At 40.2% G+C, this 25,714-nt stretch overlaps 1 protein-coding gene across 1 annotated transcript in view; it reads right to left on the bottom strand.

Moving 5' to 3' along the window:
• The window catches only part of FUT8 (fucosyltransferase 8), an 86,333-nt gene that overhangs the window by 18,828 nt on the left and 41,791 nt on the right, over window positions 1-25,714 (bottom strand). The window contains exons 3-6 of the mRNA XM_032209423.1: window positions 20,957-21,072; window positions 20,677-20,842; window positions 9,037-9,151; window positions 6,837-7,074 (exon numbers count right to left, since the gene is read on the bottom strand). Of these exons, the coding sequence (XP_032065314.1) occupies window positions 6,837-7,074; window positions 9,037-9,151; window positions 20,677-20,842; window positions 20,957-21,072 (635 nt within the window). The remainder of the gene's footprint in view (window positions 1-6,836; window positions 7,075-9,036; window positions 9,152-20,676; window positions 20,843-20,956; window positions 21,073-25,714) is intronic.

Raw genomic sequence — 25,714 nt, 5'->3', positions numbered from 1 at the left:
GTACATCATAAAGAATATAAATACCAAACATTTTATTTGTCTTGGAAGGTGGATTTTCTTTTTCTTTTCTTTTGCTTTCTATATAACTATTAGAATGATTCATTTCTTTGCATAGTAACTTTGCACAGAGGAAGTCAACATCTGATAATACATAAAGATCATGGGCCTATTTGGGCAGAAAATATCCAATCACTCGGTGTCAAAAAAATGCAGAAATCTCCAACTCTTTGTTTCCATCTACTTGATCATGTCTATTTTTCTCAGCTCATATATGAAAGCCCTAATATCAGCCACTCTGATGATTAGGCATAATAAGATCCAACCCTACTTTCTGGTTATCAGCTTTGACAAATACTCCTTCACATTTACGAAGAGAAAACACTTTACTGGGAGAGTATAAGAAAATATTTAGTAATATTCACCTTTAGATATCACTAATGCTGTTTTGCACTAGATATCCACCTATTAGGACAGCCAGAACCTTGCTGGATAACAACTTCAATCTGCTTCAGGCCTGGACGCGAATGGTCCTCTATTGCTCCCCCACAGTGTCATAACATGTTTTACAAATGAACAAAAAGGATTCAATCTATCCCATAAAACCTGGTCAATACTCAATAGGATTAGGAATCAACATGGCAGGTGCGGTAGTCTCCTCCATAAATGGGGAAAGCTCTCTCTTCTCCAAAGCAGATAGTGCTGAATATTGTGGAACAGTACCCCTTGAGTGCATGTCAGGGAAACCCCAGACTTTCTGGATGCAATCCCATTATGTATTGACTATATAAACACCTATCCTTGAATTTATAAATACAATAAATTGTTTCATATTTGCTCATTGAGAATGTAATTATGATGTGCTTTTTAATATTTTTGCAACATGCTACATAAATAAATCAGAATAAACGGGTACCATATGACAGAACAGGAGTGATTATTTTGTACACACATACAAAGCCTAGCCTCAAAATACATACAGGAATGTGAACATGGTGTGATACTCATAGGAATGGGAGCTCCTCATGATGACATGTCTGCATTTCAGGCAGACTGCAACTGGCTGACACTTATGACTGGTTGTAATATCCTGCCATCATCTATCCATGATTTGCAATTATTTATTTATTAAACAGATATATATGATCATCCAATTCAACACAGATCATTCTGGGTGCTTTGGGTCCCATTTGTGGTTGTTAAGTCAAAGACTACCTGCAATAATTAAGGCATCAGACTAGATTGGTTAGAACAGGATTGGTACTTCACAAATTATCATTGCACAAGTTCTCCAACAATATTAAGAAAATTAAGGGAATTTTCTTCAGACTCTGTAACCCACTCTTACTATGGAAAAAATTCTAAGGCATCAGAACTGATTAGCACTACCTACTCTTCTTTTAAAATTATTTTGGTACAAAACATGAGCATTGGGATAATCCAGAATAGTTAAGATCATACAACCATTTGGAAGACTACTTGACTGATAGTCACAAAGTATCTCCTACATGTTTGTGCAAACAGGAAAACCAACCTGGGAAAATTTTGGAAAGGCACAACCTCCTTGACCTTTTGAGGAATGGATTTGGAGGGACAGTTTATTTGCAGAAAAGCAGTCCTCCAAAGAGATAGAAGAAAGACAGCTAATATTCTAGAACAGACATATTATGTCACTTAAAAATATTTTTAAGTAAGCTAACATATTCCTCAAAGATACCTTCCTACTTTTTCTAGCAAAAGGAAATATTCTGGATTTGATTTGTACAGTAATTCTCTATTATATTCAATACCCATACAAAATACAAATTAAAAACCAATGCTAACACTGTTATTTCAGTATGGGACTTCCTGCATGTGAAACCTTTCCTACGGAGTAGAGCTGCAATCTTTAGAACCTTGATTTATGAATCAGGATCTCTGTTTCCTGTATGCTGCTCTAAATGAATTGGTAGGGAACAGTTCTATTTATTTTCCATATTTGAATTCTGGCAGCTCCCTCTCCTTTGCCCTGTGACTGATGTTAACCAGGCACAGAAAAACTAAAAAGAGTTATATAAACCCCAATTTCTCATAATGGTACTTGAATTCATTTCTCTTTTGCTAATCTCACACCCTGTTGAAGGCTTGTGTTATCACAATATGGTTGCAGCTTTTTTTGTTCTATGATTGGTATCTTTCTTTCCTTGCTCGATGAAACTATTTTTGTCTCCCAACAGCTATGACCTTTTCTTCAAGGACTCTCAATAGCCTTTTCCTGAGGCATTTGGGTACCATGATAAATAGGTTTATTTCTTCTGTGCATTATAATCCAAGACACAAGAGGGTGGAATGAAGGACTGCTCTAGTTCGGTTCCACCACAAAACCGCGGTAGACTAAAGCGCATGTGACTAAAGCGTGGTGACAAAACCGCACCGTCAAAACCGCGTGACAACAGCGCGCCGACAACAGCGCGCTGACAGAAGCGCGCTGTAACATAACCATAAAAATAAACCTAAACCTAACCCTAAACCTAACCCTAAACCTACCCTAAACCTACCCTAAACCTAACCCTAAACCTAACCCTAAACCTTACCTTAAGTTAAATCGCGCTTCTGTCGGCGCGCTGTTGTGGGCACGCTGTTGCGGGCGCGCTTTTGACATTGCGGTTTTAGCGCCGTGGTGTTGTCGGCGCGCTTTAGTCTACCGCGGTTATGTCGTGCCAGGCTCTAGTTCATCTCAATGCTCGTCTCCTCTCTAAGGAACAGGATCATTGAGAATAAAATTGGGAGTCTATAGGAACTGGAAGACTGCTGCAATACATGTATATTTGGAAAATACTGGGTTTTTAAGAACTATGCTGGCCATTGTTTCATATTTCTTCATTTACCATGTTAATGCTTTAGATCATTATTCCATGATTTTAATGTTTACTGAACAGAACACAGCAAGCCTTTAAATTCATTTTCATCAATTTTAACTTCTTAAGTCCTGAGGTTCTTCTGAAATATTGTAACTTTATTCTCCCTGCAGCCCCTCAAATCTGGATGCTTCTATTCTTTATTATTTCCCAGAATCTCTCATTAAATTATCTATTTTTGTTTTCTTATAGGAGCTGAATTACCCAATTCAGTTTTAACTAAATTTTGTTTTCTAATGGGATGCTTATATTAACAACTCAACTAAAACAATTGAATTTTATGGCAAATGCAAATTGTTTTTATGGCAATTGTAAGCTGTGTAGCAATTATTTAAGTCCAACATTAAGCAAAATTTATTACCTGAACTGCTGTCAACTTAGAGGATTCAATGAGATCAACTGTGTATATTTTGTTTTTCTATAAAAATAATGCAAAATATTCCAGTTAAAAGTATGATCTTTATTTCTTCCAGCGCTAAATTTAAGGTAGGTGTGTGTGTGTGTGTGTGTATGTGTACATACATATAAATGTATGCATACACACACACATGTATGTATGTATGTGTGTGTGTGTGTATATATAGATCTATATACACACACACATATGTGTGTATGTGTGTATATATATATGTGTGTGTGTATGTATGTATGTATGCATGTGTATATATATGTATGTATGTATGTATGTATATATATATATATATATATATATATATATATATATATATATATATATATATATATGTATATATATATATACACACACACACACACACACATACATACATGCATACACATATATATATACACATATATATACACATACACACACCTGTAGGTCTTTGGTTATTCGGGTTTTCTCCCGCGTAAAATTGGAAGTGTAGCAAACAAGCCTGAAGATGACGAATGAGACTTTGTCGAAATGTTGCCAAGACACTTCCAATTTTACCCGGGAGAAAGCCCGAATAACCAAAGACCTACATACTAATACCCGCGAAAACCTCAGAAAACATATATATATATACACACACACACACACACACACACATACATACATACACACATACATACATACACACACATACCTATATAATTACCTATATAATTACCTATATAATTATATCATAAATATAAGGATAACCATGGGTACCAGCTACCTTTACATGTGCTGATGCTTTTCATTTGGTGGATCCTGCAGTCTAATTCAAGGAATGGAACCCAACCTGAAAACAAACCTGAAAACCAGTTCAAGAAAGTACTGTTTCAGAGAAGCAGTATCTTAAAGGTATTGAATTCAAACTGATTTCTTAACAGATGGTTATAAAATACAAATAATCTATTTTCCTTTGATTTGAAGAATATAGAGTTTTCTGGGACTGCTTTCTCCCTTTGTTAACAACAACAACAATAAACAATCTAATTAAAATATAGGCACATTTAGATCTCTATTAAAAATGTATGTTTTGAATTTCATCAATGCAATTGTTTTTTAGTCATCTATCTAGTAATACAGATGATTACCCTCTACTACTTTTCTAATGAAATTCCAAGAAGGGAAGTTAGATCTATTTTGTTTTTACAATGGAACATTAAAAATGAGAACTTTTTGTTTATAGTAATTGCTAATTATATTTAGGTAATTCTGTACTCCTCTTGAATATACAGCATGGCATACAGCATGGACTTATCACCGAAGAAAGGACATGGGAGCAGTAATTTCATCAAGTCCCTTTTTCTATGTTCCAGGAAACCTACTAAGCCTCCAGAAAAGAAATTAGGGGTCTAGATTGCTGTAGTGGAGTGGGGAGGAGAAATGGTTGGAAACAATAACAGTCTCCCCTAATCAGAAGATCAATTCTAAAGTGTTTGTTACTATTATTCAAACTGTCCCTGCTACTGGTACTGCAAAGGGCACTGAAGACCTGGCTCTTCCACCAAACCTTTGACAAAAGTAATAGAAGCTCCTTTCTTGCTTTTCATTCTCCTCCTGAACAAAATTTATTTTCTTTGTCATTGTTGTTCTTTTGTTTTATACGGATTTTGTAAGGTTTTTTTGTATTCTTTATTAGCCAAAAAAGCTAATACAATCCTTGGTTGCATAAACGGAGGCATAGAATCAAAATCATGTGATGTATTAATACCGCTATATAAATTCTTAGTAAGATCAGGCCTGGAATACTGCATCTAGTTTTGGTCACATTGCAAAAAAGATGCTGAGTTTTTGGGAAAAAGTGCAAAGAAGAGCAACTAAGAAGATTAAAGGCCTAGAAATAAAAACATATGAAGAATGATATGGCCAGTCTAGAGAAAAGAAGCACTAGGGGTGACTTGATAGCAATATTCCAATATTTGAGAGGCTGCCACAAAGAAGAGAGGGTCAACTTATTATTTAAACAACTAAATTTTGTTTTCAATTAAGATGTATTAGAAAGAATCTTCATTTGTATGCATTTTGAACTCTAGCAAACATACCAAATGCTTCTGTTCAATAGTACTAAAAAGAATACTGAAGATTATCCTAAATGCTATTGATAATACAAATAGTTATGTCAAAATATTCAGAGGCATAATACATCTTATCCTCAGATGGCATGAACAAATAATGAAAGCTTCCTAAGTTTATCCAAACTACCAAAATTAGAACAGCAGACTGCACACACTTTTACTTTTATGACATATCTCCATTAGACAGTCAATTATATTTAATCACTCCTAACCAAAAGTCATATATAGACCAGTGGTATGTTCCGGATCCCGTTGCAACCGGTACATTGCAATAGGACCCGGTGTCCACCACGTGAATGTGCGCAGTACATGCGCAGCATGCACATGCGTACTTACCGCCCACAACGCTCCAGTTGCTTGGCGGAGCATTGCACAGGCACCTTATGCTCCGTGCGTGAAAGCCCCGATCGGCTCAAATAGCGGTAAGAAGAACGGGCGGGGGGGTGGGCCCTCCAGAGCACTGTACCGAAATGGTACCTGGTGCTCCCAGCAGGCACCGGTAAGCCTGTACCAGGGCGTACTGGTCATATCCCATCACTGATATAGACTACTGAGATATAATCTATAAATTTTGCAGTACATTTAAACTTTGTCAGTTAGACAGGACATTTATAATGTTATGAAATCATTTTCATTATCTTACAATGGCTCCTGTAAGCCAATGGAAGAATACTTGTATATTACATATTGAACACTGGAGGAATATGAAAAAAAACCTAACAGATTCACATGTATAAAGATTTGAAAAAGGCATATCAGATAAAGAGTTCAAGGAGGTATACTTCTTAACTTGGGCCAAAAATGAAAAAAGAGTATTGTGTTCTTTTACAATGACATGTATTGTACATGTGATGAGTTTCCAGTCAATAACAATTTTATTGCATAAGTGACAAGATTAAAAAAATAATTCATTATGCTTAGCCAATCATGACAAACAATTTCAGTCCTTTGGAAAATTCAACTTCTTAGACCAGGGTCTCAAATTTAAGTACTCCAAACAGCCTTTGATAAATGTCTTCATTAAGTCTTGCTTGGGGGATTACTTTTAATTTTGAAAAGGTATTTCCCCATCTCCCAAAATACAAATATGTAAATTTTAGGGAGTACATACAAATCATAGCTTAAATGGAGTCTTCCTAGTAAACTGGGAAAATTGAATACAATAGAAAAATAACAAAATGCTCTCTATTACTCATCTGAACATCTGGTAGATTTATCTACTCAACCAATAAAAGCATGAAAAAAATAGACAAATGCCTACACATAACAATAATCATTTTCTCCATTTCTAATTCTTTATTTCAAAATAAAAAATATCTGATACTTTACAACTACAATAAAGAGGTATAATATTTTTTCTCAATGTTCTTTATTACTGACATGGTTGACAAAAAAAACTTTTAGCCTATTATACAAAGAGAAAACTATAATACGTACCTGACCAATGCCCTGTAGTACTTCCTGATCTATCAGTACATGTTTCACTCACTGGCCGAAAAACAGTCTCCCAGCCTCCAGTTGCATAGCGCCAATTTTGGGATTCCAAAATCAGTGTCCTTTCAGTGCCATATGCTATCATGAAGCAATAGACCACATGATGAAGTTGACAACCATAACCACATCCTTTGTTGATATTGCATATTAGTTTCTTGGCTTTGCTACAATCCTTGGGATTCTATGAACAATAAAGGGAAAGTGAAAAAATATATGTACAAGGACTTTTTCAAAATAAATATGAGCAAAAATTAACAGATACCATATATTTGCCTGAAAAATGCCACTCTAATCTGTTAGATTGCTTTAAATGCTATTTATTTTCCCTCTGTATTTAGTGCTCGGTTACATGATAAGATAACAAAGAAAAAAAAAGGACCTAGAACTGATTTTTCCCTGCACTGAAGTTGTCTAAAAGACTCAGTTATGTTTAATTTATACAAGACACAGATAGCAATGCCATTTTGCCCTTTGAATAAATACAGATATTAATAATGTTATCTTTAAAACCTCTTATTTATTACAAACTATTTTTAAAATATAATTTCACAGGAAGCCTTGACATCTATTATGTATTTGCTTTAGGATATTTTATTCATTTATTATTATTTATATTTTCCTTAAATATGAAAGTATTTAGGATAATCTTTATCTGTGTTCACCTCCAATTCTTATGATGTATTTATGAATTATTACAAAACAAAAACTGGAGATATGAAGATGGTTGGAGTAAAATGCTTAATTACCAATTACATTATATGAATTCATCTAAAACCTAAGTGCTTCCTGAATTGTTTTGAGATTTATAGAAAAATGTGAAAAAGATTATTTCACCTGGGAAAGTCACTGTGAAAATCTAAGACAAATATTTCATAAACATTCAGATGAATGCTAAATACTCAGAAATAATTAAACGAAGTTTTCCTTGGTACTAGGAATTCCAGAACCTTCCCAAGAAATAAATAATTTTCATGATGTAATCAAACATCTGATAATAGTGCTCTATAGTGCTTTGGATACAATTAAAAAAAGTATTTCTGAGCATTTAGAAACATGAAACAAATCTCTCTTTGCAAACCTTTAAAGCAAATTCATTTTTTCCTAGAAACAAAGTCTTCTGCAATTCATTAAAACTTTTGGCTGTTTTTAGGGTAGGACAGGTAGATGCTACTTCCAAAAAACATCTTCCTGAAACTGAATCCAAAGCACTTTACAACCCTACTTGATGAAATAATATACTCTTTGCCAAAGAAGAATAAGTACGATCTTGTTGTCTTCTATAGAATCTGATATTTGATTAAAGTATACTCATTTTTTGGTTTCCAGATGTTTCCATTCATTCATAAACAACTTTGCATACACAAATTTCTAGAGTTGCTTCAGAACCTTGTAAAATGACATATTTTTAGTTTAAGTAATAATAGAATAAAGGCTTAAGGAATTAGATTAATATACTGATTTTTATTACCTAAAGGACTGGAAATGCAAAAAATTAGTATCCTTTAACCAAATATCAGATTCTATCCAATACAGAAATTGGGCTTCTGGTCACATAATGAGACATCTCCTTTCTCTTCCCTAGCTTCATTTATACCCTGACACCTCTCTGAAGAGTCCCCCGAAACTTTTGAGCAGGAGGAGGTAGGAACAGGGAAATTCACAACAAAGTATATTATTTTATTTACTGAACGGGATTCTTCTTTCTAAATACTTAAGTTTTGAATACTTGCAGTGTATTATTATATTGTCCTATACAGGTAGTTCTTGACTTATAACAGTTCATTTAGTGACCATTCGAAGTTACAACAGCATTGAAAAAAGTGACTGCTTTTCAGTTATGACCTTTGCAGCATCCCCATGATCATCTGATCAAAATTCAGATGCTTGTCAACTGTTTCATACTTATGACCATTGCAATGGCCCAGGGTCATGTGATCACATCTCAATGGGGAATCCAGGTCACTTAACAATCTTGTTACTAATTTAACAACTGCAGTGATTCATTGAACAACTGTGACAAGAAAAGTCATAAAATGAGTTAAAACTCAACTTAACAAATTTCTCATTTAGCAACATAAATGGTGGGCTCAATTGTGGTCGTAAGTTGAGGACTACCTGTATAGTCTTTCCCCAGAATTGTTACCTGCAGATAAGTTATTCTCCTCTGCACTAGCTCTGTCAAATCTTTGGCTTCTTTTTCTCGCCAAGCACCTGCTCCATCAGTTTGACTGAGGTAAAACAGATCTGTCATTATTGACCTGTTAAAAAAGAGACTCAAAATCAACCTTTCAGATCATCAAAAAAAATGGTAAGAAAGTATTTCTTGCCAAACTATTCAAAAGCTGTATCTTAACACAAGAATAAAAATATTTACAACTTTATTGCTATAATGTCACAGTTACATTTAAGAGGCAATATTACAATGGATGGTTTGAAGGTTTGAAGGTTTTATTCGACTTGTATGCCGCCCTATTCCCAAGGGACTCAGGGCGGCTAACAAAATCAAGGGAGGAGGGGACAATACAAAAAGGAAAACCACAACAAAACAAACAACAGTACAAAACAGTCTAAAAGGTCTCAACACGCATATCGCGTAGGGGATGGGACTCAGCAACCCCAGGCCTGCTGGAACAGCCAGGTCTTGATAGCTTTACGGAAAGCCTGAAGGGTGGTGAGGGTCCGAATCTCCACGGGGAGATCGTTCCAAAGGGCCGGAGCAGCCACAGAGAAGGCCCTCCTCCGGGTGGTTGCCAGCCAACATTGGCCGGCCGATGGAATTCGGAGGAGGCCTAATCTGTGGGATCTAATGGGTCTTTGGGAGGTAATTGACAGGAGGCGGTCTCTCAAGTACCCAGGTCCAATACCATGTAGGGCTTTATAAGTGACGACTAGCACCTTGAAGCGTATCCGGAGACCAATAGGTAACCAGTGCAGCTCGCGGAGGGTAAGTGTAACATGGGTGTACTGAGGTACACCCACAATCGCTTTCGCGGCTGCGTTCTGGACCAGCTGAAGTCTCCGAACACTCTTCAAGGGCTGCCCCATGTGGAGCGCATTGCAATAGTCCAGTCTTGAGGTCACAAGGGCATGAGTGACTGTTGTGAGAGCCTCCCGGTTCAGGTAGGGATGCAATCGGTGTACCAGGCGAACCTGGGCAAATGCCCTCCTGGTCTGAGGGGCGTATAATTTCACCCCCCAGCCTGAGAGTTGGAGAACATAGCCAATTTTTGGGAGGGAAAAACACAAGCCACTCGGTCTTGTCAGGGTTGAGAGCCAGTTTGTTAACTCCCATCCAGACCCTGACAGCCTCCATGTGGATTCCTTTTTCTATTATACAATCACATTCCCACATTATTTAATTTTTCATCCTAATCATTCCAAAGAATATTCATAATGAATGAATTCTTGATGGGCCATTTGGTGAAATGAGTTACTAGCAACAATACAAAATATGCACATTTCACATATTCAAAATAATGAGAAATATGTAAAGTAAGCAAAATAATAGGAAGATGGTAAAATAATTTCTATATTGTATATGTATTCAGGTTCTTACATAAGATTATTTTTAGTTTTAATTAATTCATGTTCTAGGATAGGGCTTCCCAACTCTCAAGCTACAGACTAGTACTGATCTCTGGCCTGCTAGGAACTAGGCCATGAATGTAGCGCGTGAGAGAGTGAAGCTTCATTTGTGCATGCATGAGATCTAGAATTCACATGAAACCATCCCTCCCCAGTCCATGGTATACATTTTTTCTTGTGAAACCGGTACCAGTTCCCAGAAAGGTTGCGTACTGCTATTCTAGGATATCAATATTCTATGGCCATAGCTACTATGGCATTATTTTGTGAATAGGTGACTATTTATCCTGACTAGCCGGGTTTGGAAACAGACATTGCAAGGATTACAGGAATGCTACTTCATTGTTGTGGTGCATAATAACAAAATATTAAAATCCATCCAGAATTTCCCCCTGCCCCTTTATACCAAGCAGAATCAAGTTAGGGTTACAGTATTTTGATGGTTTTGCCTCAAATTCATGCCTTTTTGAGGACTCAAGTGGTCATTAATTTTCTTTCTTCTTATATTCTGGTTTTTTCCAACAGTCCTCTACAATGGAAGTCAAGAGTCCCACAATAAGCTAAATTCTAGAGAAGGCCATCAAAATACTGTAACCCTAACTTGATTCTGCTTGGTATAAAGGGGCAGGGGGAAATTCTGGATGGATTTTAATATTTTGTTATTATGCACCACAACAATGAAGTAGCATTCCTGTAATCCTTGCAATGTCTGTTTCCAAACCCGGCTAGTCAGGATAAATAGTCACCTATTCACAAAATAATGCCATAGTAGCTATGGCCATAGAATATTGATATCCTAGAATACACACTGAGAACTTCTGGTTTTTAGTATCAATTTCCAAATAAGCAGAATTATATCTTCTATAACTCTTAGTAATCTTTAATAATTTAATACACTCTGTTAATAATTTAATAAACTCTTAATAATTTAATAAACTCTTTAAATAATTTAATAACTGACCAATAACTGAAATTCAAAAGACTAAAAGGTATCAGCCACGAGTCACAGTAGATCAAGATCCCACTAATGTTTATTATAAAGGTAGTCCTCGACTTACAATCATTCATTTAGTGACAGTTCAAAGTTATAATGCCCTTGAAAAAAGTGAGTTATGACTGTTTTTTCACACTTATGATCACTGTAGCATCCCCAGTCATGTGATCAAAATTTGGATGCTTGGCAACTGGTTCATATTTATGACAGTTACAGTGTCCCAAAAGATGTGATCATCTTTTGTGACCTTCTAACAAGCTAAGTCAATGGGGAAGCCAGATTCACTTTACAACTCTGTTACTAACTTAAAAAGTGTAGTGACTCATTTAACAACTGTCTCACTTAGCAATCAAAACTTTGGGCTCAATGGTGATTGTAAGTGAAAGACTACCTGTATTTACATGCCTTCTACTTTGAACAGTTCTGGATAGTTTATAAAATGTAATATATACATATATGACAATCTTTAAAGTAAGATATAAATTAAAGGAGGAGGAAGAAAAGAAGGATAGATATAAAACACAAAAGGTAAACCAGAAGTATTAAAATGTCTGGAAAATATGTTTTGATCCCTCAAAAATGTAATAGGAGATTTATTTCAACTCCAGTGGCATTTTCCCCATAATATGCACTTTTTACCAGGAAAAAAAGTGCTCTCTGATGTGTAGTATATCTTCAATGGGGTTTGAGGGCTTCCAGTGTGTTATGGTTATTCTGATTTATAATTTTGGATCCTTCCCAAAGGTGGAATCTTCACATTTTCCTACTAAAGTCCTAGCCAACTGACAGCTGCAGATGCATTTAGAAAAGGAAAACCTCACATCTATAAAACTTTAGTGGTTAAACTGAATCAAAAATCTGGGAATTTTAATGTTTAAAAAAGCAGTTGAATAAGCCAGCCACATGTAACAAGAATTACTGTGTTTAAAAAACAATAAAAACTTGCAACAGATGTACCAAAGGTTTTAAAGAAAATGAAAATCTCTCAGAGGTGACCTACCTTCAGAATCATTACCACAGAAATATTTTTGCTTACTAAATATTGTTACCCTAAGGCAGTGATGGCGAACTTTTTGTGGCTCACATGCCAAAAGTGGGGGGAGCGCAGGGGGGTTGTGCATGTATACTATTACATAGCCAACATCGTATTATATTATTAAATGTTTACATCAATTCTTCTTACCACCAACTCCCAAAAACAATTAAACAATTGCCTCTTCTGCTCTCCATACACCATATTTGTACCTTATCCATCACTTTCTTCTCCCTGTCTCCTCCTCCCTACGTCCTTTCTTCCCTCTGTCATCCTTCTCTTCTCTACTTCCCCTTCCTCTCTCCTTCTCCTCTCTCCCCTTTCCACTCCTTTCTCTCCTCCTCTCTCCCCCCCTATCCTCTCTCCTATCTCTTCTTCCCTTACCTCTCTCCTCTACTTCACACCCTTCATCTCATTTACTTGGTGTATTTCAGCTTCTGAGCAAGCTCCATTTTATGTTGATGGTATTTATAATTCCTTTTCAATATACATATTTAATTTTAACATATATCTTTCTCCTCCTTTTTTTTAAAAAAGGAAAAAAGTATACATATATAGTAATTGTGATTTTAACACACACATATCCAGGCAGTTTTGGGCCGAGATGTAGACCTGGTTACAATTCCCAGCTATTCTCATCATTGTATTTATATAATTATACATCCTTACACGCCCCACATTTGCGATTCTGTCTTTAAATCTCAATAATTTCCCATTATAAGTATATTTCATGTTCCCTCTCCATTTTTCCATATCACGGCTTAGGTTACCCTTAATTGTCTTTAAATAAAAATCCTTACTGTTCAATGTTCATTACAATTTCCTTAATCTATTATATAGAATAATAAGCGGTACACATCTCACTTTGTTCATCATCTTAGAAGTTCTATATATGTTCATGTTTTGTATATTTAGTTGTCCTTCCATTATCATATTCAATCAATTAGAGACTCAATTTAATTATCATATGTAAAAGTGAATCAAAGACCTCTGAAACGGAAGAGCAGCGGGAACCATCTTGATCTTTTGTGGAGAAAAAAAAACCTTTGTATTTTCCCAATTCTTGATTTTATTTTATTTTTTCCCTTGTTACCTTCCACCTCTCATTGATTATAATTGCTCAAAATATATTAATTGGAACAAATTTGCATATAGTCAAACTCGGGTATGATTCTCTTCGCCTCCTGCTTTTCTAAGTTCTGATTTATGGCAGTTGATTAATTAAATCTCAAAGACCTCAGTTTTTGTTGCCATGCTGCTGCCCCTACTCTGATTCAGAGGGCAAATCTCCAACCTGCGAGGGACCTGTTGCCTCCCTCTGGGTCTGATGAGAAGTTGCCCCTTCTTCGTCCCCCCTCCAGGGGGGGAGTTTACGATCAAAAAGGATCTGGAATTGGTTTGGCAGACAGGGTTCATATCAGGCTCTTCAGAGCTCAACCCCCACCCCCCGTCTGTTCAGCTGGAGAACTTCCGGTCAAATCAACATTCATTCATTCTTATGGTTTTATTAAGGATTTTACAGAAATAATACTGATATACTTATGGCTGTAAATCAAATAATTGCAATTCAATATATTAATCAATATTATTCCATGATGTGATCATAATTTACTGGACTGAATGGTTTTCTTTCTATATAAAGTATTTCCTTTTTTTCCATTATTTTGAGGAAGGTGTACCTTTTAGGTTCTACTTTTTCTTTTTTGATTAGTAAAGTCATAAAAAAAAAGTTGGTAGGATCTGAGCCCACAGCTGAGAAGGAGGAAATTCCTGCTCCCAAACTCTTCTTGGACATGGTCCAGAGCAATGGGCTCAACCAGGATCATTCCCCACTCCTGGAGGGAATGACAGGAGGTTTACAACATGGAGTCTGGATTTACCCAGGTGCTTCAGATACCTACCGTAGACACTTCTGGGGTGGCTCTGGCTTCTTCATCTTCAGTAGTGTCTGGTGATATTGCACATAACTTAAAAGCTGAGGACAAGAAATCTGAATTGACTTTATGCAAAACATTTCAATCTGTGGCTTGGGCGATTAAAGCGGCCTCCTTGGCTTCGTTCTTTAAACGGACAACTCTGCTGTGGCCCAAACAAATGCAAGAGAGGGTTTCACCACAGGACGTTAGATTGCAGCAGGACATAAACAAGTGGATCCGGGCATGCGGTTCTCAGCAGACACTACACTAAATGCGGTTCAATAAACCTCCAGGGCCCTTTCCTCATCAGTTACAGCCAGATGGATGCTTTGGCTTCAAAATTGGCAGGCGGATGACAGGTCCAAGTGGAGACTAGCCACTTCTCCCTATGCAGGTAGCTCTCTATTTGATAAATCCTTGGATCTGATTCTAGTAGAAAATAAGGACAAACATAAGATTTTGCCAACCATGACCAGACGACAGGAGCATTGTCCTTCCCCGTACTTCCGTAGGCCGGCCTTTCGAGTCCCATATAACAACTTCCACTCGCAACAGAGATATTTTCCATCTAGGCAGGATAGGCAATCTGATAGATTTTCCTTTTGGGATAGGTCCCAATTTCAATCCCAAGGTAAGCTGCCCTTTCGCTGGCTGGGTGGCTGTTCCTTCCACAGAACCAAGTAACTTAATATTCAGTCCTCCCATAGGCGGCTGTCTAGACTTGTCCACTGATTTATGGGAAGGCCCAGGCCGCACAGCGCAAGATTCCTGGGGAATCCTTCCAAAGTGGGACAGGGGGTGAATCTCCCAGAGACGAATCCCAGCGAGGGGAATCTCCCTTAGGCCCAGGCAGTGAGGACTTTGGGTTCTCTCCCAACCCTCATAGGGCATCCTTGGGATCTCCTACCCATTCCATGGCTGTGGATTCCCTGGCAGACCTGGATTCAGGGGCTGAAGAGGAGTCCTTAGCTCCCTCAGAATTGGAGCCCCCTCCCCCTCAAGGTCAGGAGTCCTTCCTATCTAGGGCCATGGAGGAGGTGTTAGCTCGCGCCATATCCAAGGGCATTTCCAATGGCATGGTCCAGTTAGCGGCCCAGTTGCCCTCTGTGGCGCCCAAGCCAGCTACCAGCCAGGCCAAGGCCCCCAAGGCCCCTGAAGATAGGGCACCCTCCCCTACCCCAACGGGGCTTAGTGAGGTGTCAGATCAGGAGGAGGCTGAGATAGAGGTTCCGGTTCTGTCTGACGATGAGAACCCTGCCCTGAACAGGCCACGAGCTCAGGGCTATTTAATCCGGCCATGTTTAGGCCTCTCCTGACCAAGGCCAGGGCAGCAGGCCCCCAAATGGGTCTCCCAGCCCCCGAGGCCAAGCCTACATCTGACCCAGTCACGGGTGTAGTCATAGGCCCTCAAGACCCCGGCGCAGGCCTTTTTAAAGAGGTTCCTCCGCCTTTGGACCTTGTGCCTGCCCCTCAGTTATTTTTGGATATCATCCAACGACAATGGGTTCAGCCGGGGACTATAGCCAATCCCAGTGGGACGGATAGGAAGCTATTTACCATGGAGGCTCCCCTGGAAGAGCTACTCAAGATCCCCCAGGTGGACGATCCCATTATGGCCCTTACGTCCCCCACCTCCCTTCCAGCGGAATTACTAGAAGGGCTCAAAGCAGAGGACAAGAGGGCGGAATCCGCGGCTCTTAAGACGCACCAGGCCACCGCCTGGGCCATGCACGCTTCCGCCAGCTCCTCTTATTTTGGCAGGGCAGATCTCTTCTGGCTTCGCAAGTTGCGGGCTGGCCTCCTGGCAGGCAACTCCAGGACTAGGCAGGACATCACCAAGATCATTGCCACCGTGGAGTACTCTGCTGATGCGTCCCTGGCGGCTACTAAATTTTCATCCAGGGTGCTGGCCTCGAATGTCACCTCGAGGCGCCTGCTGTGGCTCCGCCACTGGCAGGCCAACATTAAAGCAAAGTGAAAGGCGGCTTCCGCCCCCTTCAAGGGGGGTAAGCTGTTCGGCGAGGCCTTAGATCCCTTTCTAACCGAGACCAAAGACAAGCGTAAGGTGCTCCCTCCGGTCACTAAGAAACATGAACAGAGGGGTCAGCCCTTCCGCAAGAATTCCTTTCAGAATGATATAATTTGTTTGCAAGAAACTCATATCAAATCAACTGATCAAAAATATTGATTAACCCAAAATTTGGTCAACATTTTGTAGCTTCTGCTATGGAAAAGAAAAATGGTATAGTTGTATACTTAAGAAAAGACATCAAAGCTGAATTAATTGAAGCATATCCCTTACGGGTCTCTGCCTGTAAGATTGGAATGCTACCTGGACAACATCCTTATCCAGTCGTCCAGGGGACAGGCCCACACAGACCTGGCCACCACCATCAAGGCCCTGCAGCTTCACAGGTTCTCTGTCAACCTCACTAAGAGCCACCTGAACCCAACCTGCAGGATCCAGCACCTCGGAACGATCATCAATTCCGAGACCTGCCAAGTCTTCCTCACTCAGGAACAAGTCGACAGCATCTGGACCCTGGTGAGGAGCATCCGCTCGACTGGGTCGGCCTCGATCCTCTCTCTCTCACAACTGATGGGGAAACTGGTGTCTTGCATCTCGGTGGTCCCGTGGGTGTGGTTGCACACGCGAGAACTGCAATGGTTCCTGCTCCCTCTCCAGAGGAAGAAGGTCAGCAACTCCAGATGGGTGGTACGGGTCCCCCCGAAAGTCCTCCGCTCCCTCCGGTGGTGGCAGACAGATGCCCTTCTCAGAGGCAGTCGCTTCAGGGAGCCGAAGCGGCTGATAATCACCACAGACGCCAGCCTCTTCGGCTGGGGTGCTCATCTGGGGACAGCAGTGGTTCAGGGCAGGTGGTCGCAGGCGGAGCTCGCCCACAACATCAACTGGCTGGAGCTCCGTGCTGCAAGACTCGCCCTGCGCCACTTCCTCGACCAGGTCAGAGGCCGGACGGACAACATCACCGCCAAGGCCTACATCAACCACCAGGGCGGCACGCGGTCTCTGGCGCTGATGTTGGAAGCGGAGGCCCTGGGTCACTGGGCGGAGAGACACCTGGCGTTAATTTGAGCAGACCACATCTCCGCCGTGGACAATGTAACAGCGGACTGGCTCAGCAGAACCACCATCCAGAACTTGGAATGGCGGCTGCACCCGAGACTGTTTTACCAGCTGTCCCAGAGATTCGGCCACCCGGTGGTTGACCTGTTCACCTCGCCGGCCAACGCCCAACTTCCCAGGTACTTCACCCGGTTCCATTGCCCCGGGACGGAGGGCATGGACGCTTTAAGATCCCGCTGGCCCCCAGGTCAGATGTACGCCTTCCCTCCACTTCCTCTGATACCACATGTCATCCGGAAGATTCTGGTGCTTCTCGTCATTCCCCACTGGCCGAGGAGGACTTGGTTCGACGACCTAGTCAGCCTGTCGGTGTCCCGGCCGTGGCCCATACCTCAGGAGCAAATCTCCCTCAGCCAGGGGGTCGTCCAACATCCGGAGCCCCAGTGGCTACAGTTGGCCGTCTGGCACTTGAGGGGAACCTCCTGAGGCTTCATCGCTTCTCCGACAGAGTCATCCAGACGATTCAGGCCTCTAGACGACCGTTCGCGCCGCGCGCCTGGAGCGTCGTCGGGCTTTTTGGAGCCTAGCGCTCCTGTCAGGGGCTCAGAAGGGATCTAGCTGCCTGATCGCCACCCCCCCCAAATACTCACTGAACCGGTGATTTTGGGGTAGACCTGACCTAGCAGCAGCCCAAGGTGGTGGCTGGGCTGCGAGCGCCCCAGGGAGCCTGCCTGCACGATGAAGTCAAACAGAAATCCTTGCAGAAGGTAGAAATGCAGGGAAAAAACCTATCTATAACTTAACTAGCAGGTCTAGCAAAAAGGAGCTACAATATCTCTAGCCAAAATTAAGAAAGTGAGGTCCAGCTTGCTGCACAAGGACTGGAGCCCCTGGAAAGACGTCCTGTAGGGCGACTGAGTTTTTTAAAACTGAGCCTCTGGAGCAACCAGGAGGCGGAGCTATAACAAAAATCAAACTCAGTTCCTTGGGCAGCAAGCTGAAGTTAACCCGAGCTTGGACACTCCAAGCAGCGCCTAGGAGAATTGAGACACAACATCAATTGGTTGGAGGTTAGGGCAGCTCATCTGGCCCTCCACCATTTTCAACCATTACTGGAGAACCAGCATGTCCTTCTTCTGAAGGACAATGTAGTCACAAAGGGACATGTCAATCAACAGGGAGGGACATACTTCAAAGCCCTCTGGACAGTGGTGGAAAGGCTAGGTCTTTCGGCAGAAAAACATCTTCTGTCCATCAAGGCAGAGCACATCTCGGGAGAAATGAATCATCAGGCAGATTGGCTCAGCAGGGCCATGGTGGACCACACAGAGCAACAGTTACATCCCGAGCTGTTCAGGGAAATTTGCAGGAGATTCAGTTGTCCAGAAGAAGATCCCATGGTATCCTCCATTCCACAAATTCTGGAGTTTCTCGAGGATGGCCTGGACAGGGGTTTTTCCCACAACACTATTCGTAGGCAGGTGGCGGCGTTGTCTACTGTATTAGCTGATGATGGACAGGAGAGTCTAGCAATTCATCAGATTTTTTTTCTTGTTTTCTCCACAAAAGCTAGGTGCATCTTATACTTTGGAGGGTCTTATACTCCGAAAAATATGATAGATCCAACAAAACAACTCCTAAGAATGCAACTGCCCCCAAAATATGGAGCTATCAGAATGGAATCAGGACATGCCATGCCAGAACTACAGCTAAACTCTTTATATGGGAAATGGCCAAAAGCCCATAATGTGACTGTGCTGCATTGGAACAAATAATAGTACATACAATTTGAGAATCTTTAAGAAATCTCTACAATCTAACAATCTCTTTGAGACTACACTAGAAGCAGTTAGATGGTTAGCTTCCTTAGATATTGATTTGATTTGATTTATTGCATTTCTATGCCACCCTATTCCCAGAGGGACTCAGGGCGGCTCACAAACCAAAGTAAGGGGGGGATACAAACAGGAGGAAAACAACAGAACAAACAACTACAACAATTTAAAACAATCAACAACCACACAATTCGAGCGGGGACGGGAATTCGTCAGCCCCAGGCCTGTCGGAACAGCCAGGTTTTAAGGGCTTTGTGGAAAGCCTGAAGGGTGGTGAGGGTCCGAATCTCCACGGGGAGCTCGTTCCAGAGGGCCAGAGCAGCCACAGAGAAGGCCCTCCTCCGGGTGGTAGCCAATCGGCATTGGCCGGTAGATGGAATTCGGAGGAGGCCTAGTCTGTGGGATCTAATAGGTCTAACTATAACATCTATCCTATTGCAACTCTATGCCACCATATTGTGTTAATTTCATCATGGTTTTACCCTAATTTAATACTTAATCTCATTTATTGTATTGTCCATATGCTTTACATGCATGTATATGGTGATGCTCTATTTAAATTCATGTTTGTGTTTGTGCATATGTGTTTTATTAGTGTTGTATTGTATCAGGGACTGTATGACCTCTGTTGATGCCATATGCTAAATAAGTAAAATAAAATGATGCATTTAAAAAAAAACACCAAATTACACTGAATACTAATTATTCTTTCATAAACAACATTTTGCCAAATTGTAGTTGTGATAAGAAGCTCTTTTACTACTATCTAATAAACAGTATCTAATGTATAAAATTTGTTTTCAAAACCACTGCATTCTATATGTTACATTCTGTTAAAATACGTTTTTTCATATAAAAGCTATAATATAATAGTTTCACAGTTCATTTCATATTTTCTAATTAATTGATCTATGAAATTTATGTCGTAATTTCAATTCCATGGAAGTCAGTGGTCTTGGATTTTGGATACATTCTGAAAATTAGATTACTGGAAATACCGTGGTTGAAAAATATTGCCTTATTAGACACTATTTTGCCCAGTTAAAGATTACAGATATGCGAGTTTTAGTAGCATATAGACAGACAGATGGTAACTCCAAAAAGAATTTTTGTTTGTATGAGCACTAAAATGATTAAAAATGATTCCTTCACTGCTATATCACTTCTCACAATTCTTTGATGGGATTTTAATATTGCATTATTTTTCAACGTAGACTGGCAAATAATTTTGATTTTGTAGACTATTCAGAGGCTGCTAGGACTTCAAGAAACACTGGTTTATAATGTTACTTGAAACTGTTACTGCAACAAATATTTAATAATAGCTACTAGTACCTTTCATGTTCACCCAAGTCAGATAGAAGTTCATCAATATGTTTATGCAATTCATTTCCTTCCAGGTTTTTTAATTTCTTCAGTTCACTCTGGAGAAAAAACCAAAACTCTTTGACTCCATTTTCAATCCTTCTTCTTAGTATTTCATGGTCTTTTCCAAAGCCCACTAATAAAATAAAGGAAAGTGAACAGCAATTAACATTATTAATTCTCTAAACAGAACACACGTTGTGAAATTGAGTACTCATCTAAATATAAAAAAATGCTCTCCTATACAAACCATCTCCTGTTCGTTGTTTGTAATTTTCCATCTGTTCTTTGGCTTTTATTAGCTGTTCTTCTAAAGCATGTACTCTTCCTGCAGCAGGACCCTGATCAATAGAACCATCTGGTATCCTATAGCAAAAGTAAAAGTGTGTGGAAAAAATTAAATGGACACATACAACTGCATTATTGATAGTTCTGTATGTTAAAAGCTGCAAGAATTAGTACTGCAATTAGGAAATTACCCAATCAATTTTTAAAATATGTAGCCCAATAATAAATTGCAATATGGTAATCATATTGTCACAGGAGTGAGCAATTTGTACATATTATATCCCAGCATAAATAAAGTTTTGTTTTGTCCAGCACCACATCTAGAGACTTCGGTCTCACTATAAATGGACAAGAAAAGAGAATTATTCATTTAGCACAATAAAATATGAGGAAAGGATACAACTGCCACTCCTTTTTATAATTGTATGCAGGATGAATATCACATACTGAACAATTTAGTTCAATACAAAAGAATGTCATCCTCCCACATTTTGATACAATTTCCAAATTTGCAATATCCAGATATACACATATCACAAGTAACCTCTCTATTGGACAAACTTTCTGTAGACGGTTATGTGCTATGAACCCTGTAGTCCCAAATGCTTCAATTCATTCAATTCTGATTCACCTACATTCATAAACTAGAACTTAAGTGTTATATTTGGCTTTATTATTCTTATTTGAAATTTAGTAAGGAAAACTTCCCAGATATTATGAATTAGAAGCTGGAAACTAAATTTAGTAGCTGAAACACTCAGCCAAATACAAATAGAATCCCAACGTAATAAAACTTCATCTGGGTTAAGGAAAAGGTTGTTCTCATCCATTTAAAATGAAGGAATCAAATTTAATAACCTCCAATCCCTTGAAGCCCTACAACACCTTCTAGAATTAACACCAAAAACGATGTCCTTATCATCATGGGGGTTTGGAATGCTAAAAGTAGGAAGCCAAAAGATAACCGGAATAACAGTTTGGCCTTGGAGTACAAAATGAAAGGGCACAGGCTGATAGAATTTTGTCAAGAGAATATGATGGTCATAGCAAACACTCTTTTCCAACAACCCAAGAGATGACTCTACACGTGAACATCACCAGACAGTCAACACAGAAATCATATTGATTATGTGCTCTGCAGCCAAAAATGGAGAAGCTCTATACAGTCAGTAAAAACAAAACCAGGAGCTGATTGTGGCTTAGATCATGAGTTCTCATTGCAAAATTTAGGCTTAAATTGAAGAAAATAGGGGAAAGCACTAGGTTACTCAGGTATGAACTAAATCATATCCCTGATGAATATACAGAAGAGGTGATAAATAGATTTAAGGAATTAGATCTGATAGACAGAGTGCCTGAAGAACTATGGACGGAGGTTCGCAACATTGTACAAGAGGTAGCAACTAAAACTAAAAGCTTTACAAATAGCTGAGGAAAAAAGGGAAGCAAACGACAAGGGAGAAAGAGAAAGTTACACACAATTGAATGCAGAATTCCATAGAGTAGCTAGAAGAGATAAGAATGCCTTCTTAAATGAACAGTGCAAATAGAAAAAAACAATAGAATAGGGAGGACCAGAGATCTCATCAAGAAAAAAAAAATTGGAGATATAAAGGAAGTGCTTCATGCAAAGATGGGCATGACAAAGTATCAAAATGGCAGGGACCTAACAGAGGCAGAAGGGATTAAGAAGAGGTGGCAAAATTACACAGAAGAACTATACAAGAACGAGTTTACAGTCCCTGATAACCATGATAGAGTGGTCACTGACCTCGAGCCAGACATCCTGGAATGTGAAGTCAAATGGATTTTAGGAAATCTGAGCAACAACAAAACTAGTGGAAGTGACAATATTCCAGATGAGCTATTCAAAATCTTAAAAGACAATGCAGTAAAAGAGCTACACTCAATTTGCCAGCATATTTGAAAAACTCAACAATGGCCACAGGATGGGAAAAGGTCAGTTTACATTCCAATTCCAAAGAAGGGCAATGCCAAAGAATGTTTAAACTACCGCATCATTGGACTCATTTCACATTCTAGCAAAGTTATGCTCAAAATCCTACAAGCTAGGTTCCAGCAGTATGTAGACCGAGAACTACCAGAAGTACAGACATGATTTGGAAGAGGAGAAGAAACTAGAGATCAAATTGCCAACATACACTGAATCATGGAGAAAGCTAGGGAGTTCCAGAAAAAACATCTACTTCTGCTTCATTAACTATGCTAAAGTCTTTGATTGTGTGGATCACAACAAATTGTGGCAAGTTCTTAAAGAGATGGGAATACCAGACCATCTTATTTGCACGACACCCCCCCTGCGCTCCCCCCTTGTAGCCTCCCATCGTCCAGTGCGATCCCACAGAGTTGGCCTCCTCAGGGTGCCATCGGCCAGTGTTGGCTAGTGACCCCCAGGGGGACAGCCTTCTCTGTGGGAGTGCCTTCCCTCTGGAATGAGCTGTCCCTGGAGCTTCATATAATCCCCGATCTCCGGTCCTTCCGACATGCCCTAAAAAGTTGGCTTTTCCAGCAAGCCAGCATGGCCTGAACAAAACAAAATAAATTATTGATCATTGTTAATTTTAATTCGATTTTTTTTAAAAAAGTGTCATTGTCAATTTTAATTGGGTTTGGGATATTCTATTTAATGTTTTTTAACTTTTGTATTATGTGTTTCTTTTAATGATGTATGTCGCCCTGAGTCCTTGGGAGAAGGGCGGCATATAAATCTAATAAACTTAAACCTAAACCTCTTGAGAAACCTATATGAGGGTCAAGAAACAACAGTGAGAACTGGACACGGAATCACTACCATATTTTTCGGAGTATAAGACACACCTTTTCCTCCCTAAAAGAGGGTGAAAACTTGGGTGCATCTTATACACTGAATGTAGCCAACCCACCGGCCCCAACCCTTTGGCCTCTGCCTCCCAGCAATTTACCTCCTTGCAGAAAACAGAGGCTTGCAGAGGTTGCAATAGGCTCTAGCAGCGATGGCGAACCTTTTTTGGCTCGCATGCCATGGGGGGAGCGGAAGGGGGTCGTGTGCAGGCGTATTGCACTCATAATGCAACGTGCGACCCACCCCACATGTGCACATAATAGGAGCTTCCCCTCATTTTTCCATGCTTTTTTCACCCTCCCCAGGCTCCAGAGGCTTTATAGGAGCCTGGGGAGGGCGAAAACAGCCTCCCCCCCGGAGGATTCAGGGACCTTCAGGAGGCCTTCCTGAAGCCTCCGAAGGGCAAAAAACAACCCTCCGAGCAAACCAGAAGTCACTTCTGGTTTGCTCAGAGGCTTCCCTGAAGCCTCCAGAGGACTAAAAAGGACCCTACAAGCAATCTGGAAGTCCTGTTTGCTCAGAGTGTCCTTTTTAGTCCTCTGGAGGCTTCAGGGGATCCTCCTGAAGGTCCCTGAAGTCTCTGGAGGGCTTAAACTGACCCTCCAAGCAAACCGGAAGTGACTTCCAGTTTGCTCATAGGATCTTTTTTAGTCCTCTGGAGGCTTCAGGGAAGCCTCCTGAAGGTCCCTGAAGCCTCCCGAGGGCTTAAACCGACCCTCCGAGCAAACTGGAAGTCTGTTCCCAAACATCCTGTTTGTCCATAGGGCCGGGTTTTTTGCGCTCCGGAAGCTTCAGGGAAGCTCCTGAAGTCTCTGAAGGGCCTCTGGGGGGGGGGGGAGGCTCTTTTCGCCCTACTCAGGCTCTTATAAAGCCTCTGGAGCCTGAGGAGGGTGAAAAATGACTTTAAAAAAAGGCTGAATTTAGCTCGCCAGCGCACACATGTGCGCTGACCAGCTGACAGGATAATGCCTTCCGTGCCCTGACAAATGGCTCTGGATGACACCTGTGGCATGTGTGCCATATATTCCCCATCCCGGGCTACAGCAATCCCTGCAGCCTGAAACAGCTGATGATCGGGATAAACCGAAAGTAAAATTTGCTGTTTGCTCCACGAGGCAAATTGCTGGGAGGCAGAGGCAGATTTTTTTTCCTTGTGCTAATCAGGCTGTTTGCTGCTCAGTAACTATAAATGCCTGTAGAATGTTCAAATTATTAGACTTATTTTTAAAAAACTGATTTATTATTGTTCTAGACAACTTAACAAAATGAAGAAGCTTTTTAAAATAAATGCTTGACCTGAAGACGCCCAGTGCTATTGTATCTTCTTTTAAATAGCAGAGAATAACTATACTTCCAGAAAGCACATCAATTTTAACAGCATCTGTATAAGTATAGTCTGAAATGTAACACTACAAACAGTCTATATTGTCTGTGCTGTTTGTTGCAAGGAGGCAAATTGCTAGGAAGAAGATATTTTTCCCTTGTTTTCCTCCCCAAAGCTAGATACATCTTATACTTCGGAGCATCTTATACTCCGAAAAATGTGGTAGTTGGTTCACAATTGGGAAAGGAGTTCAGCAAGGCTGTATATTGTCACCCTGCCTATTTAACATATGATAAGCATATCATGAGAAAGGCGGGGCTAGAAGAATCACAAGTTGGAATGAAGATTGCCAGGGGCAATATCAACAACCTCAGATATCCAGATGATACCACACTAATGGCAGAAAGTGAAGAGGAACCAAAGAGCCTCTTGATCGGGTGAAGGAGAGTACAAAAGTTGGCTTGAAACTCCACATTAAGAAAACTAATGACATCCAGCCTTCTCAATTCCTGGAAAATAGATGGGGAAGAAATGGAGGTAGTGACAGACTTCAT

Source organism: Thamnophis elegans, chromosome 1 (assembly GCF_009769535.1).
Source record: "Thamnophis elegans isolate rThaEle1 chromosome 1, rThaEle1.pri, whole genome shotgun sequence".
Classification (NCBI taxonomy): Eukaryota; Metazoa; Chordata; class Lepidosauria; order Squamata; family Colubridae; genus Thamnophis; species Thamnophis elegans.
This window is presented reverse-complemented; position numbering and strand designations above follow the sequence as displayed.